The 17024-nt window shown below is 45.6% G+C and overlaps 1 protein-coding gene and 1 long non-coding RNA gene across 2 annotated transcripts in view; one reads left to right on the forward strand and one right to left on the reverse strand.

The window, feature by feature from the left end:
- The window catches only part of LOC119977393, a 30651-nt gene extending 25644 nt beyond the window's left edge, over positions 1-5007 (reverse strand). Inside the window, exons 1-2 of the long non-coding RNA XR_005463191.1 lie at positions 4756-5007; positions 1293-1375 (exon numbers count right to left, since the gene is read on the reverse strand). This is a non-coding gene — a long non-coding RNA (uncharacterized LOC119977393). The remainder of the gene's footprint in view (positions 1-1292; positions 1376-4755) is intronic.
- Positions 1-17024, forward strand: part of myo16 (myosin XVI) — a 650273-nt gene that overhangs the window by 202502 nt on the left and 430747 nt on the right. The window contains 2 exon segments of the mRNA XM_038818242.1: positions 1295-1419; positions 4545-4670. Of these exon segments, the coding sequence (XP_038674170.1) occupies positions 1295-1419; positions 4545-4670 (251 nt within the window).

Genomic DNA, 17024 nt, shown 5'->3' on the forward strand with positions numbered 1-17024 from the left:
GAGGGGCGACTTGATAGAGGTTTATAAGATGATCACGGGAATAGATAGAGTAGACAGTCAGAGACTTTTTCCCCGGATGGAACAAACCATTACAAGAGGACATCAATTTAAGGTGAATGGTGGAAGATATAGGGGGGATGTCAGAGGTAGGTTCTTTACCCAGAGAGTAGTGGGGTATGGAATGCACTGGCTGTGGAAGTAGTTGAGTCGGAAACATTAGGGACCTTCAAGCGGCTATTGGATAGGTACATGGATTACGGTAGAATAATGGAGTGTTGATTAATTTGTTCTTAAGGGCAGCACGGTAGCATTGTGGATAGCACAATTTCTTCACAGCTCCAGGGTCCCAGGTTCGATTCCGGCTTGGGTCACTGTCTGTGCGGAGTCTGCACGTCCTCCCCGTGTGTGCGTGGGTTTCCTCCGGGTACTCCGGTTTCCTCCCACAGTCCAAAGATGTGCAGGTTAGATGGATTGGCCATGATAAATTGCCCTTGGTGTCCACAATTGCCCTTGGTGTTGGGTGGAGTTACTGGGTTATGGGGATAGGGTTGAGGTGTTGACCTTGGATAGGGTGCTCTTTCCAAGAGCCGGTGCAGACTCGATGGGCCGAACGGCCTCCTTCTGCACTGTAAATTCTATGATAATCTAAGGTTCGGCACAACATCGTGGGCCGAAGGGCCTGTTATGTGCTGTATTTTTCTATGTTCTGTTCTGTTCACCCTTCACTACTGTGCTTATTAGCCTGCATTAGTTCCCAGTCTAGCAATGTTTCAAGTTTTACAATTTTATCTATGTTTTCAAATCATCCCTTTCCTAACCCCTCCCTATTTTTGTAACCTCCTTCATCTCTACAAACCTCAATGATCTCTGCATCCCTTCAGTTCTGGCCCTTTACACACTTTCAATTTTCTTCTCGCCACCACTGGAGGCTGTGTCTTCAGCTGCTGAAACTCTGGATACACTTATTCATCACCCTTTGCCTCTCTACCTTTCACTCTTCCTGTAAGTTGCTCCTTAAAATTTATCTCTTTCACCAAGCTTTTGCTCATTCGTCGTATTATCCTCTAATGTGATTCAGTGTCAAGTTTTGTTTGAAGGTTTAGTTTCCATTGGTACATTTAATTATGATAAAGGAGGTATATAAATGCAAGTTACAAGTTACCATTGTTTAGTAATCTTCTTCAAACCCACCTTTGTCTGAGAGTAAAATCACAGAGGGCATTTTTTCTCAATTCATGCTGTTATATTGCAAAATATTCCAGTTATTTATGCTTAATGAAAATGTTACTTACAGGTGTTGATGCGAATTCCTTACGGCAGATGAAGTTGCAGCGTCCTTCAAAAATGTTGGCAGATGTTAGGAACCTCCTGGCAGCTGGCGGAAATGTCAATCAAATGAATGATGAAGGAGTCACACTGGTAAGACCTTATCTTCAATTGCCTTGCCCCAGTTTAGCCAAACTTGACCAATCTTTTTACATGTGTTGTTCTATTATTGACACAACACTTTAATACAGGTACTGTTCAAATATAAACCTTTGTTGTATTAATGTCTGGTGGATATCTAGTTGTATAAATAAGCTTATAGATTTCACAGTTCATTGCTGGTATCTGCATTCCCCATGGGCTAATTGGGAAAGTTCTCGGTATGGCAAACTGCACACAATTCAGCAAGTCCAAATACTTTTGGATTTATCTCCATACTGTCATAATATCCGCTCGTATATAATGAGATGCAGACTGGCAGTGATTGACACACAGGATGACCAATGAACACACAACACAGAACAACCAATCGCCAGACAGGATACCACCACTATAAAGCCCACAGGGCATTAAGACTCACGCTCTCTCGGGACCCAGATACTGAGACAGTCAGAGTGCACAAGTTAGTAGGAACCACTGCCATGTGGTAGCTAGTAAGTCTGGTCGAGCCAGTAAGAGGTCATCAGTAGGATTAGTAGAGTGTCAAACCACAGCTGAACATGTACAGCAGTTCACTGTTAAATAAAACAGTGTTGGATCATCTCCGGTGTCAGACGTTTGTTTCTAGCTTCCCTGCACCAAGTTGCAGTGCCTAACACACCACATACCACTAAGCATGTTAAAAGGTTTTGGTGGAAATTATTTGGGTGATGCTACATGGTGCATTATTCAAATGGAATCTGTTTATCTTCTATTTTGAAGTTAGTCTTCTATGTGTATGGTGAGGATGAGGAAGAGGGTTTTGAAATTTTATCCATTTCTTCAATAATATTCCTTGAGTAATTTGCATGGAGTTCCACTTCAGATTGATTTGTTGGGGCGTCCACTGTTGTTCACATTATAATGTTGATTTAGACTTTGGAATGCAATGCACAACTCCTAATTTTGTGAATGACACCAAATATGAGAGGCGGAGGGATTTGTGTGCGAAGAATGGTCAATATTTAGGAAGCCTACAACAAATTACAGAACATTTAGAGACCAAAATTAGAGAAGCACAAATATCTCCGGTGGTTGTAGAGCTGGAGAAGATCACAAAGATAGGGAGGGACAAGACATGGAGGGATTTGAAAAATAGGACGTGAATTTTCAAAGCAAGTCACTATTTAGAATCATAGAATTTACAGTGCAGAAGGAGGCCATTTGGCCCATCAAGTCTGCACTGGCCCTTAGAAAGAGCACCCTACCCTAACCCACACTTCCACCCTATCCCCGTAACCCCACCCAACCTTTTTGGACACTAAGGACAATTGATTATGGCCAATCTACCTAATCTGCACGTCCTTCGGGACTTGTGGGAGGAAACCAGAGCACCAGGAGGAAACCCATACAGACACGGTGAGAACGTGCAGACTCTGCCCAGACAGTGACCAAAGCAGGGAATCGAACCAGGGTCCCTGGTGCTGTGAAGCAACAGTGCCAAGGTGGGGGTAAGAAACAGAGGGGCTGACCGGTCCCTCTTCCTGTCCCTAAGTGGGGGGGGGGGGGGGGGGGGGGGATCCCATCAGCTGTCAAGATGAGGGGCAAGACCAGCTTTGGTCCCACAAAGAGCAAACCAAAACTGGGCTGATGGGTCATCACTGTGCACCCGGTTCGAGTTAACACATCGGACAGCCGGCGAAACTCTCAGCTTCCTGCGAGGGCCCCGATCGGGGATTCCAAGCGAACCCCACTATAATCAGAGGTCGAGTGGCTAGCAACTGCTGTTCCAACACTCTCCTCAAATGCTTCATTTTAAAACTTTTATTAAAAAAAAAATCACAAAATTTCAGATAAATCGCAGGGTGGGGGAGGGGGTGGGGCGGAGGGACAGGTTACCCTGCTACCTTTTAAATAGATACTCAAAAACATTGGTCCAAGCATGTTAAATCAATCTCTCATCTCAGTACCAGACACAGCAGAATGGTGTGTGTTTTTCTTTAAAACATTATATATATATATATATATAGGAGCCAATGTAGGTCAGTGAGTACAGGGGTGAGGAGTGAACACGAGTGTCGTGAATTAGTACAGGAAGCAGAGTTTTGGATTACCTCAAGGTTATCAAGTGTAGAAAGTAGGAGACCAGCAGGGTTTGGACTGGAATAGTTCAGTCTTCAGAGAACAGAGGTGTGAATGAGAGTTCTGTAACAATATGCATATGATGAGGAATACAAAGGGTTAACAATACTTCGTGCCAACAGGTGGCGATAAGGAGCAGTCATATAAATAGCATGTGACTCCTGAGATTCTGTGAGAAGGTGTTTAGGAGTGAGATAGATTAATTGCATAGTGTAGAGCTTTGTAGTTAAGAGATATCGTATAGTTTAATTTAATAACTTATACCTTGTTGACTTGGTCGAATCTTATTTGAGTAGTGTAAATAAATTAGATTTGTTCAGTAACATAGCTTGATGTTCTTTGTGTCACACTACGTTCTCAAGACATCCTGATAGACACAACAGAGAACACCACAAGTTCCAGCAGCAGAACTGAGGCAGAGCCAGCATCGGGTTGTAATGATCTTGGTAATGACACTGTTTCAGTGGTCTATAGCACTGAATTTCTTATTTTCAATTTAAATTGAGTTTCTGTTTATTGTTGTATTTATAAGGCAGTAATAAAACCTGAACTTCAAAGTTGCTTCCCAGCGAACTGACTTTAACAATCTGCTCAAGGATGGTTCAACTGAAAGGAATTGAATTACCATTCATTCCACTGGAATGGGATTTCTAAAATCCCTCGCATTTATGCGTTGCTGACCTTGCAGATTATGTTGGCAATAGCCTTGAAATCATCAAAGTAACTAAACATGTCCATAGCACTCAATGCCTCCAGCATTGTTGTAGCTCTCATCATCAGTGTGCACGTGTGATAATCTAAGCTTCAAGCAACCGTAAGTAAAATAGCATTTACTGCAAGAAGCATCTGATTTCAGTAAATGTATTTCCTTTGTAGCCCAGTGCTTAGAATTCTTCTCATAATAATTTTGTGCCCATGTTTTGCATTTATATAAGTCTTCATAGTTACCTTTTATGGTTTTCATATTTTGCTCATTAATGTATTCGTTACTGTTGCAGCTGCACATGGCATGTGCTAGTGGCTATAAAGATGTGTCCGCCCTTCTCCTAGAGAACAGAGCTGACACTAACGTTTCTGATAACTATTATTGGACACCACTTCACCTAGCTGCAAAGTATGGACAGGTAAATAAAAGTTTAAAGTTTGTCTCATTACACCCTCACCAGAAATATCAAAGATTTTCTCATGGGAATTTGTGACTATTTTTACCTGCAATGCAGTGTTATAAATCTCGGGGAATACAAGTAAACGTTCACAGTCTCTTAGTTGTCAGGAAAGTAGCTCGCCTTTTTGTTGCTGCAGAAACAGATTTTTAGGCAAACGTCACAGTAAATTTACAGAGCTGCAATGTTCCAAATTCATCATTTTTAAATGCAATTAGTCAAACCTCCCTGCTCTTTCCTCATAGTCCCATAGTTGTTTCATTTCCAAATATATCCCCATTTCCTCTTTGAAAGTTGTTGCTATGGAAGCGTGACCCTTTTAGAGGGGCAACTTCCGGAAGGGGGAGAGATCTCGGAGGGCCATGTGACCTGTTCAGCCAATCAGAGCAGAGCGTGTGAACCCTGGGGCTGAGCGTGGGTTTTCTCGGCCAGTCTGGAGTCGTGGAGCAGGGTAGCCTTTATCTCACTCTCTCTTTAAATGGTTACATACCTTAATAAACCGTTTATTCGTTGATCTACTGGGTGGTCGCTAGTCTTACAGGATACTACATTTGGCGATGATTATCAATCAGAGTGCCTTCCTACTGCTACAGAAATCGGGAGAGCAGACCCTGTGTGGAAGCCTTTGTAAAAACAAGAAAGCTTGTTCAGCTGTCTGCGAGTGTCAAAATCCCCCTTTTCGGAAACTTGAGCCATTTGACCCCAGCATGGAGCAGTATTGTCTACATGGCAAATACTTTCGCTGTATTTTTAAGGCCAATTAAATTGGAAGAGGAGCAACGGCTGATCCTATTAACAGCCTGTGGGGCTCTGACCCATAACCTGATAAGGAGTCTGACTTCTCCAGGTGCCCCTGACTCTAAAACTTTTGAGGAGCTTGTGGAATTAGTCAAGAGATATTATCACTCAAGGTCCTTGGTAATTCTGCAACAATTCAAATTTATTTCAACAAAAACCTCAGGGGAGACGATAGCGGTGTTCATGGCACGCCCAAGACAAATGGCTGAACAATACAAGTTTGGGTCTGCACTCTATGACATATTGAGAGCAGGCTAGCCTGTAGTATTCACGACCCAACAAAATAAATTATCAGAGGCAGCGATTACCCTAAAAAAAGCATTAGAGATCGTACCTGTTATGGAAAGTGCCGAAAGGGGGGTGATAGAACATGCAAAGCGTGAAAGCCGGTGAGGTTTACCAAGTTTGGCGGGAGGCTACTGGTAGTTGTACCGCCAGGGATGAGGTTGCAGAAGCTTAATGAGCAAAGAGGCTCAGAGTAAAAGAGTACAGAGATATTTGCTTTTTTAGTTCGCACACCAGGAGCAATGAAGAATTCTATCAGTGTGGGGGAGATTACCCCTGGCAGAGACGTAAATTCAGGTGTTAAGATCCTGGATGAAACACAACAATTTGCAATTTGTAAAACTGAGGAAAGGATGCCTTACCACAGGAGTCATATCACTGAACGTTGAGTATCTTTTATGTTAAAAAAACCTTTAATTTAAACACAGAATCAATCACATTAACAGTATCACTGTTACTGCAACAAATAAAAAATATTACATAGAACATTTTCCTACATTCATCACACCGGGAAGCTAGTATGTTATGCCTGCAGTAGGAGGGGTACACTAGAAGCAAGTGAAAGACTAAACAGAGCCTACTGGGGCCAACAAAAGAAATTCAATTTCCAGTGCACAGTAAAATAGAATAGAATACCTAAAGTACAGAAGGAGGCCATTTGTCAGATCGAGCCTGCACCGACCCTCTGAAAGAGCACCTTACCCAGGCCCACTCTGCCCAATAGCTGTAAACTCACCTAACCTTTGGACACTGGAGGGCAATTTAACATGGCCAATCCACGTAACCTGCACATCTTTGGACTGAGAGAGGGAGCAGGAACATCCAGAGGAAACCCACACAGCCACGGGGAGAACGTGTAAATTCCTGTCAGTCACCCAAGGCTGGAATCAAACCCGGATCCCTGCCGTTGTGAGTTAACCAGTGTGTCACATGTTTGAGAATAACACTTCATTCACCTGAGGAAGGAGCAGTGCTCCGAAAGCTAGTGATTTGAAACAAACCTGTTGGACATTAACCTGGTGTTGTAAGACTTCTTACTGTGCTCACCCTGGTCCAATGCCGCCATCTCCACATCAAGAATAACACTGAAAGTGGAACAGAAGTATACAGATTAAACAACATTAAGATGGCAGACAGCCCCAATCACGATTGTTTTGATGGTAAGTGATGTGTTGGGTAGGCTGGGTCTATGTGGACTGCGTTTGATGCAGTGTAGAGAGAGACCGACTTCCAACACTTGATGAGATGCAACACTATTTTATTTAACATCTAACTATATTACATGCTTAACTGTGGGTTGACACTATGCTGACTTGACTGGAGACCTGAGGCTAGACTGACCACATAACTGACTACCACATGGTGTTTGCATTGGCTAGCTCACGAGCTCTGACTGTCTCAGAGGCTGGATCCCGAGACAGTGGGAAAACTGGTGCCCTCTGGCTTTATAGTGGTCGTGTCCTGTCTGGTGATTGGCTGCTGTGTTCTGTGTGCTCACTGGTCATCCTGTGTGTCAATCACTGCCTGTCTGCCCACCATCATATGCATGGAGGTATATTATGACAGTAAGTGGTCAGCCACTCAAAATGGAGGTGGACACAGGTGCCTCCGCCTAAAGTTATAGGAGAACAAACATTATTATTTGCAAGGGGGGGGGGTTCAGCCCCTGAAGTTAAGAAGCATGGTTGACTGATAGTCACGTACACTGGGGAAGCTTTAAGAATCTTAAACAACAATGCCCGTGTTGGCCCAAGTCGGCTTAACTGCCTCTAATAGTAATGGCAATCCAAGGGTCAGGTTTGATGGGCCTATATTTGCTGAGTCAAATTAGATTAACTTGATTAGAAATTTTCAAAATTAATGAAGGAGATTTTAGTGACATCTCAAATAAGAACCAGGAGTTGTTCCAAGATAGGTTGGGGAAGATACAGGGCCTAAAACCAAAATTTTACGTGGATCCTGAGGCCACGTCAAAGTTTTACAGAGCCCGATCCGTGCCCTATGCCTTAAATGAGAAGGTTAAGTCTGAACACAAGTGGTTGGAAGAATTAAGCATCATCAAGGCTGTACAGTGTTTGTAGTGGCAGTTCCCACCGTGCCAGTGTTTAAGACAGATGAATCATTCTGTCATGTGGGACTATAAATTAACCGTGAATCAGGCAGCAAAATTGGACCAATACCCAATGCCAAGAACTGAAGATTTATAGATTAGGAGGTTGTTTATGTTACACTAATGTCGTGTGATAGTACTTTTATGAAATGCGTGTTTATAAATGGGTGTGTATATAAATATCTGTAGCGAGAGTACCTTTTAAGAAATGGGTGTTTACTACTGCAGTGATGTCAGATTTTGACCCCTCGAAAGAGATCATTCTTACCTGTGATGCATCTCCTTATGGAATTGGAGCATTCTATTGCATAAGATGGAAGATGGTACAGAAAGGTTTATGGCCTACGCCTCGAGGACTCTGACCGATGCTGAAAGGCTTATTCTTAAATCAATAAAGAGGGCCTAGCCATAATCTTTGAATTGAAGAAGTATGATCAAAATGTTCATGGATGGCATTTCATGTTTGTTACTGACCACAAAGCCTGTTAGGCTTACTTAGGGGGGATAAAACCATTCTCCCTTAGCTTCAGCTAGGGTCCAATGCTTAGCTCTATTATACGAGTATATTTTCTAGCATAGGCCAGGCACACATAAATCAAATGTGGACATTTTAACCCATCTTCCCCTACCAGAAAGTAAATGAAAAGGTTGAGTCTCTATCAGTACCACAGGAAATCTTTCTTGATCTTGTCTTTCTTGACACATTCATTTTGGCACGACAGATCAAGTTTTTGATCCAAAGGACCCTGTATTATCCAGAGTTTAGTGTATGGTCCTCTGTGGCTGGCATTATGATAACAGGTCTGAACAATTAAGACATTTACTGGTTAAAAAAAACATGAGTTAACTCGTAAAGACGGTGTATTATTATGGGGAGCAAAAATGGTCATTCCCACTCCCACAAGAAAGTTATTATTACGAGAGTTACACTGTGTTCATCTTGGCATGAAAAAGGTGATGATGTTTACACGCAGCTATGTGTAGTGGCCTGGGATGAATATCGACAGAGAGAATCTGGTCAAACAGTGTGACCAATGTCAAATGCAGCAAAAATTACCATCTGCGGCCCTAATGCACCCTTGGGGAGTGTCCAAGTCGATCATGGGTGCAACTGCACAATTTTGTCATCTCATTTATGGGCACCATGTTCCTGGTCATAATAGAGGCACACTCCAAGTGGTTGGGCATACATAAATGATGTCACAACCTCATCAGCAGTGGTAGAGAAAATGCAACAGACATTCTCCACCCAGGGTCTGCCTGAGGTGCGAGTCTCAGATAATGGACTTGCATTCACTCGTGAAGAGTTCCAGCATTTCATGAGTACCATTCACATTCAACACTGTCAAACAGCCCCCTACCACCCTGCTTCAAATGGACTGGCTGAGAGAGCCGTCCAACCATTCAAAGTTGTCAAGATGAAACAGTTATCAGACTCGACAAACCAAATTGGCCCGTTTCCTGATTGTCCACAAAACAACACCTCGGGCAGCATGGTAGCATGGTGGTTAGCATCAATGCTTCACAGCTCCAGGGTCCCAGGTTCGATTCCCGGCTGGGTCACTGTCTGTGCGGAGTCTGCACGTCCTCCCCGTGTGTGCGTGGGTTTCCTCCGGGTGCTCCGGTTTCCTCCCACAGTCCAAAGATGTGCGGGTTAGGTGGATTGGCCAGGCTAAATTGCCCTTAGTGTCCTAAAAAATAATGTTAATGGGGGTTGTTGGGTTACTGGTATAGTGTGGCTACGTGGGCTTGAGTAGGGTGATCATTGCTCGGCACAACATTGAAGTCCGAAGGGCCTGTTCTGTGCTGTACTGTTCTAATAAAAAAAAAATGTCACCACAGGTGTTACATCTGCTGAGTTACTAATGGGCAGGTGTATTAGAACAAGATTGGATATGCTATTTCCAAATTTGGTGGGAAGGGTGGAGGCAAATTATAGAAGAGACATCACAATTCGACTGAGAGAACATCTGAAGTGGACGACTTGGTATATGTAAAGGATTTTTGCGCTGGTCCTAATTGGATCCTGGTTGTGGCCAGAACAGGTCCATTGTCATATGAAATAGATGTCCAAGGTAAAAAAGTGAAGAAAAACTTGGACTATTTGTGAAAAAGTGAATTGCGCAGAGAGCCAGTGGGGCAATCTATCCCTGGTATGCCTGTCAGCGATATTGCTACAGATGAAAGTAATGCATTCAATGGAAGGACCTGCAAGCTACCACGAGTACTGCAAGCTACCACGAGGAAGAGCCCAGTCAGCGCCGGCTCTAGGGTTGCTGGCACCCCGGGCAAGCTGAACTTCGGCGCCCTTGGGGGGGGGGGGCCTGGGGAGGGCCGGGGGGGGGGGGGGGGGGGCCGGCCGGGGGGGAGGGGCGGGGGCCGGGGGGGGGGGGGGGGGCGGGGCCGGGGCCGAGGGGGGGCGGGGGGTGCGAGGCCGAGGAGGGGCGGGGGGGGCGAGGCCGAGGAGGGGCGGACCCGCGGGGGGGGCGGACCCGAGAGGGGGCCGGACACGCGGGGGGGCGGACCCGAAGGGGGGGCGGACCCGAGGCCGGTGCGGGGGTGCGGACCCGGGGCTGGGGGGCGGACCCGAGAGGGGGGCGGACGCGGGGGGCGGACCCGGGGGGGGCGGGGGGGGGGGGGGGGGGGGGGACTGAGCGGGGGGGCGGACCGACCCGGGGGGCCGCCCTGGGGGCGGGCGGCCACCGCGCATGCGCTGGTTGGCACCGGCCCAACTGCGCATGCGCGGGACCCGAGTCTCTGGCGCCCCCGAGCACATGGCGCCCCGGGCGACTGCCCGAGTTGTCGGTGCCTTGAGCCGGCCCTGAGCCCAGTAATGTCGTAGGGGGAACTGGGGAAATTATCTGCACGGATGCATCTTCACAAGTTGAGAGTCAACCCATTGGAGTTCAAACTGAAGTTACCTCTACTGCCAGTGGTTTACAACCCTCCCAAAGGATCAGGAAGTCCCCGGACTGACTTATCTTATAAGGGACTGTGTTGAGTTCCATTTGTGGTATAATATGGTAAATATTTTCATTGTTATTGAAATGTATTAATCAGGAACTGAAAGGGGAATGCTGCACTAGCGTGCCCCTTTAAGGGACATGTTCTCGGAGGGTCATGTGACCTGTCTGGCCAATCAGGCCGGAGCGTGTTAATCCTGGGGCTGAGTGCAGGTTTTCACTGTCAGTTTGATGTCTGGAGTAGAGTCCAGTCGCCTTTATCTCATTCTCTGTAAATAGTAACTTACTTTAATAAACCATTTATTTGTTAAATGACTTGGTGGTTGCCAGTCTTACAGTGTACTGCAGTTGCTAATTCTATAACTACCACTTTTAATGTAGAAAATGCCTCTCTATTTTTTAAAAAATAATTTTTATTCAAGTTTTCAAAAAAAAATTTCCAACAAGAACCGAAGGAAAAAAAAGAACGAAAATGCCTCTCTATTAAAGATTTAGAAATTGATACTGAGCCAAACCCAATAAGACAAGTTAACCATATGCTTGATCAAAAAGCTAGGCTTTTAGCAGCATCTTAAATGAGGAGAGAGAGGTGGACGTTTATGAGGGAATCCCATATGTCTGAAGAACGACCATTACTGGCTGTATGAAGGACGCTGCTCTTCTTCTTTGGGTCGCTCGTGTCTTTGTAATCTTTTCTTTGTCCTCTTGAACGCTGGCCAGAGTTGAGAAAACGGACTCTGGTAGAGGAGACTCGTTTTGGCCATCCATGCACAGTGCCAAATCCAAGGTAGTTAGTTTGGTAGAATTTCTGCTTGGATGTTTGTGGAGCTGGCTTCACAAGGGACACTAGCATTTGTTTGACGGTCCTTCCATTGAATCCGGAGGATGCGGAAGAGATGTTGCTAATGGAATTTCTCTAGAGCTCTTGTGTGTCAGTTATGCACAGCCCAGCTAACACTTTGGTACAGGAGCATGGTGACGGCAACTGCTCTGGCTTGTGGAGGTCGTTGTTGTCAAACACTTGCTTCCATAGTTTTCAGAAGGCTGAGCAGGCATAGATGACCTAGTGTCCGATCCCCTCTTCAGTGGTAACCATTTGAGAGAGGTTGGTGCCAAGGTATGGGGAGTAGCCAACATATTCCAGTGTCTCTCCTTCAACATATATGGATGGTGGAATTTGTTTTATTTTATTAATTCATGCGATGTGGACATCACTGGCTGGGCCAGCATGAGAAGCTTGGGGGGTGAGCTGCCCTCCTGAACTGCTGAAGTCCATGTGGTGTAAGTACAGCCATGGGCCTCACGGTAGCATGGTGGTTAGCATCAATGCTTCACAGCTCCAGGGTCCCAGGTTCGATTCCCGGCTGGGTCACTGTCTGTGTGGAGTCTGCACGTCCTCCCCGTGTGTGCGTGGGTTTCCTCCGGGTGCTCCGGTTTCCTCCCACAGTCCAAAAGATGTGCGGGTTAGGTGGATTGGCCATGCTAAATTGCCCGTAGTGTAAGGTTAATGGGGGGATTGTTGGGTTACGGGTTGCGTGGGTTTAAGTGGGGTGATCATTGCTCGGCACAACATCGAGGGCCGAAGGGCCTGTTCTGTGCTGTACTGTTCTATGTTCTATGTAATGCTGTTGTGGAGGAAGTCAGGATGGTTGGTGACTTGGTGGGGAACTTCCAGTTGATGGTGCTCCTAGGTATCTGCTGTCCTTGTCCTTCTAGATGGTAGAGTTGTGGGCTGGAAGGTGCTGTCAAACGAGCTTTGGTGAGTTCCTGCAGTGAGTCTTGTAGGTGGTACACGCTGCTACTATGCTGCGTTGGTGGTTGAGAGGGTGAATGTTTGTGAATAAGGCGGTAATCAAGCAGCCTACTTTGTCCTTAATGATTGAGCTTCTTAAGTGTTGTTGTTGAACCTACAGTCATCCAAGGAAGCAGAGAGTATTGCATCACACAACTGAGCTGTGGCTTGTAAATGGTGGACAGACTTTGGGGAGTCAGGAGGTGAGTTACTCGCTGTAGGATTCCCAGTCTTTGACCTGCTTTTATAGCCACGGTATCTATATGGCAGCATGGTAGCATAGTGGTTAGCATCAATGCTTCACAGCTCCAGGGTCCCAGGTTCGGTTCCCGGCTGGGTCACTGTCTGTGCGGAGTCTGCACGTCCTCCCCGTGTGTGTGTGGGTTTCCTCCGGGTGCTCCGGTTTCCTCCCACAGTCCAAAGATGTGCGGGGTTAGGTGGATTGGCCATGCTAAATTGCCCGTAGTGTCCTAAAAAGTAAGGTTAAGGGGGAGTTGTTGGGTTACGGGTATAGGGTAGATACGTGAGTTTGAGTAGGGTGATCATTGCTCGGCACAACATCGAGGGCTGAAGGGCCTGTTCTGTGCTGTACTGTTCTAAATGGCTAGTCCAGTTCAGTTTCTGGTCAATGATAAATCCCAGGATGTAGATCATGGGAGATTCAATGATGATCATGCCATTAACAGTCATGGGGTGATGGTTAGATTCTCTTTTGTTGGAGATGGTCATTGCCTGGCACTTCTGTGGCGCAAATGTTAATTGCCACTTGTCAGCCCAAGTCTGGATATTGTCCAGGTGAAGATGGTTAGTCCGAGCAATTTCCCTAAGGAACATCTGCAGTGACGTCTTTAAAACTGTGATGATTGACCCCCAGCAACCACAACCATCTTATTTTGTGCCAGGTATGGCCCATATCAGTGGATAGTTTTCCCCCTGATTCCCTGACTCTGGTTTTTCTGGAGCTCCTTGATGCCATACTCAGTCAATTCCAGCTTCCTGTCAAGGACAGTCACTCTCACCTCAACTCTGGCATTCAGCTCTTTATTCCATGTATGAACATGGAACATCCTGTGATTTATCATTGACCAGAAACTGAACTGGACTAGCCATATAAATACCATGGCTATAAAAGCATGTCAAAGACTGGGAATCCGACAGCGAGTAACTCACCTCCTGACTCCCCAAAGTCTGTCCACCATTTACAAGCCACAGCTGTAATGAGGCCAGGAGCTCAGTAATCCTGGCTGTACCCAAACTGAGCGGTAGTGAGCAATCCATTACTGAGCAAGTGCGTCTTGATAGCTCTGCTAATGACCCCTTCCATCACTTTGCTGATCATCGAGAGTACACTGATGTGGCAGTAATTGGCCGGATTAGATTTGTCCTGATTATTGTATACAGGACATAACTGGGAAGTTTTCCACATTGCCAGGTAGATGCCAATGTTGTAGCTGTACTGGAACAACTTGGCGAGCTCTGGACCACAACTCTTCAGTACTATTGCCAGAATATTGTCAGGGCCCAAAGCCTTTGCAATATCCAGCGCCTTCAGCTGCTACTTGATATCATGTGGAGTGAACAGGGTTGGCTGAAGACTGGCTTCTGTGATGCTGGTGACCTCCGGAGGAGGCCTAGGTGGATCATCCACACAGAACTTCTGGCTGGGATTGTTGCAAATGCTTCAGTTTTATCTTTTGTACTTATATGCTGGGTTCCTATATCATTAAGGATGGAGATATTTGTGAAGCCTTCACTTCCAGTCAGTGAGTTTAATTGTACGGCGACAGTTGAAACAGGATGTGGCAGGGCTCCAGAGCTTAGCTCTATCTATTACTTGCTGCTTATGCTGTTTGGCACACAAGTTGTCCTGTACTATGGCTTCATCAGCTTGACACCTCATTTTTAGGTATCCTTGGTGTTGCACTTGGCATGCCCTCCTGGACTCTTCATTGAACCAGATTGATCCTCTGGCTCGGTGGTAATGGTAGAGTGGCAATGAGGTTATAGCTTGTGTTTGAGTATAATCCAGCTGTGTCTCATGGATGCCCAGTCTTGAATTGCTAGATCTGTTTGAAATTCATCCCATTAAACATGGTGATAGCGCCACACAACACAATGGTGGGTATTGTGTCATGAATGTATTTTATCTCCGCAAAGGATGTTCTGTGGTCCTCCTACCAATATTGCCATGGGCAGATGCAGCTGTGGCAGGCAGATTAGTGGGAGTGGCGTCAAGTATGTTTTTCCCTCACCTCCTGCCGCAGTCTCAGCTAAATATCTCCTTTCAGACCCGGCCAGCTCAGTCTGTGGTGGTACTGACGAGCTATTCCTGTGATGGACATTGAAGTTCCCCATCCTAGAGTACATCTCAACATGGGGGAGTACTGAAGGAGGAAAGTATGTGGTGATCAGCAGGCGATTTCCTTGCCCATGTTTGACCTGGTGCCATGAAACTTCATGAGGTCAGAGTCGATGTTGAGGACTCCCAGGGCAACTCTCACCTGTCTGTGTACGACGGATGCCAGCACCTCTGCTGGGTCTGTCTTGCTGCTGGAACAGGACATACACAGGGATAGTGATGGTGTCTGGTACGTTATCTATAACATATGATTCCGTGAGTATGACTGTGCCAGGCTGCTGTTTGACTGGTCTGTGAGAAAGCTTTTCCAATTTTGGCACTTCACCCCAGATATTAGTAAGGGGGACTTTGCAGGGTCAACAGGGCTGAATTAGCCATGTTATTTCTAGTGTTTAGGTCAATGCTGCATCAACTATCCGGTTTCATTCCTTTGAGACTTCTTATGGGTGGCTTGGTGGCACAGTGGTTAGCACTGCTGCATCACAGCAGCAGGGACCTTGCTTCAATTCCAGACTTGGGTCCCTGTCTTTGTGGAGTCTGTACATTCTCCCCGTATCTGCTCCTGTTTCCTCCCACAGTCCAAATGCGTGCGGGTTAGATGGATTGACCGTGCTAAAATTGTCCCTGTGCGTCCAGGGATGTGCAGGTTAGTTTATGGGGTTAAAAAGATGACAGGGGAGTGGATATTGGTAGAGTGCTCATTTGAAGGGTCGGTGCAAACTCGGTGGGCTGAATGACCTCCTTCGGTATTGTAGGGATTCTATGATTCTTAGTGGCTCGACACAACAGTGAATTGCTAAGTCATTTCGGGGGCATTTAAGAATCAACTACATTGCTGTGGAGCTGGAGTCACATGTAGGCCGGGCAAGGTAAGGATGGCAGATTTTCTTCCCGAAAGGACATTAGTGTATCGCAGGTTATTTTTTACAAGAATTGACAGTGGTCTAATGGTCATTGTTAGAACATTGGACCAACCTGGTCTGGGTTGCTATCGAAGTCTGTTTTAGCAACATTCAATGATAAGCTCAGTCTCCTAATGCAGAATTGAAGACACTGAGAGTGGTTTACAAATCTGGAGCAGGGTAGGCAATGGCACTGCAGTTATCTGCATATTATAGATCATCAATGTGTATGGTGGTCAGTTACGTTTTGGCATGGAGGCGACTGAGATTCAAGTTTTCCATTTAGATGGTATTTGTTAATTCAGAGTAGTTAATTCAGGAGGATGCCTGCCAGGATTTTTTATGCTGTGGACAACAGGGAAATACCTCAATTGTTTCCACAGTATGATTTATCTCCCATCTTAAAAATGGTTACTGTTGTTGCATTCCTTAAATCTGAGGAAAGTGGTGGGGTAGTTTGTTTTCTGCCCTAATCCATAAGTGTGTGGAGTCTTGATGTGAGCAAAAGTCCTCCAGCTGTGAAGCCCACAGCTGGAAAACCAACAGGGCCGCAGGCTTTGTTATTTTTCATCCATTTGATTGCTTGTTGCAACTCCACTTTTGATGGTCGTTCACTCATGGATTTTGCCACAGGGCACTAGGGATAGACTGGAGAATATCAGCTGCAACTGTGGATTCACAGTTGAGTTGTTGAAAGTGTTATTTCCAGCATTGAAAGAAATCATTGTCATCTTTAAGAAGAGACACTATCTGTGACGGAGGGGAATTTAATTATAGATCGCCCTGGTGATTTCAAAAAAGCCTTGGATATCATGACAGTCAGCATACTGTTGGATCTCTCAGGATTTCTTTTCCCTCCACTTGTGTTTTGATGATGGTGACACATTGGCTATACATAGAAATATAGATATAAAATAGAAGCAAGAGGAGACCATTCAGCCTTTTGAACCTGCTTTGCCATTCATTGTGTCCATGGTTGATTATCTAGTTCAATACACTGATCCCGTCTTCCACCTATATTCCTGGATCCCTTTAGTCCCAAGAACTATATCTCATTCTTTATTGAAATTATACAACATTTTCACCTCAACTACTTTTTGTGGTAG

Source organism: Scyliorhinus canicula, chromosome 14 (genome assembly GCF_902713615.1).
Source record: "Scyliorhinus canicula chromosome 14, sScyCan1.1, whole genome shotgun sequence".
NCBI lineage: Eukaryota > Metazoa > Chordata > Chondrichthyes > Carcharhiniformes > Scyliorhinidae > Scyliorhinus > Scyliorhinus canicula.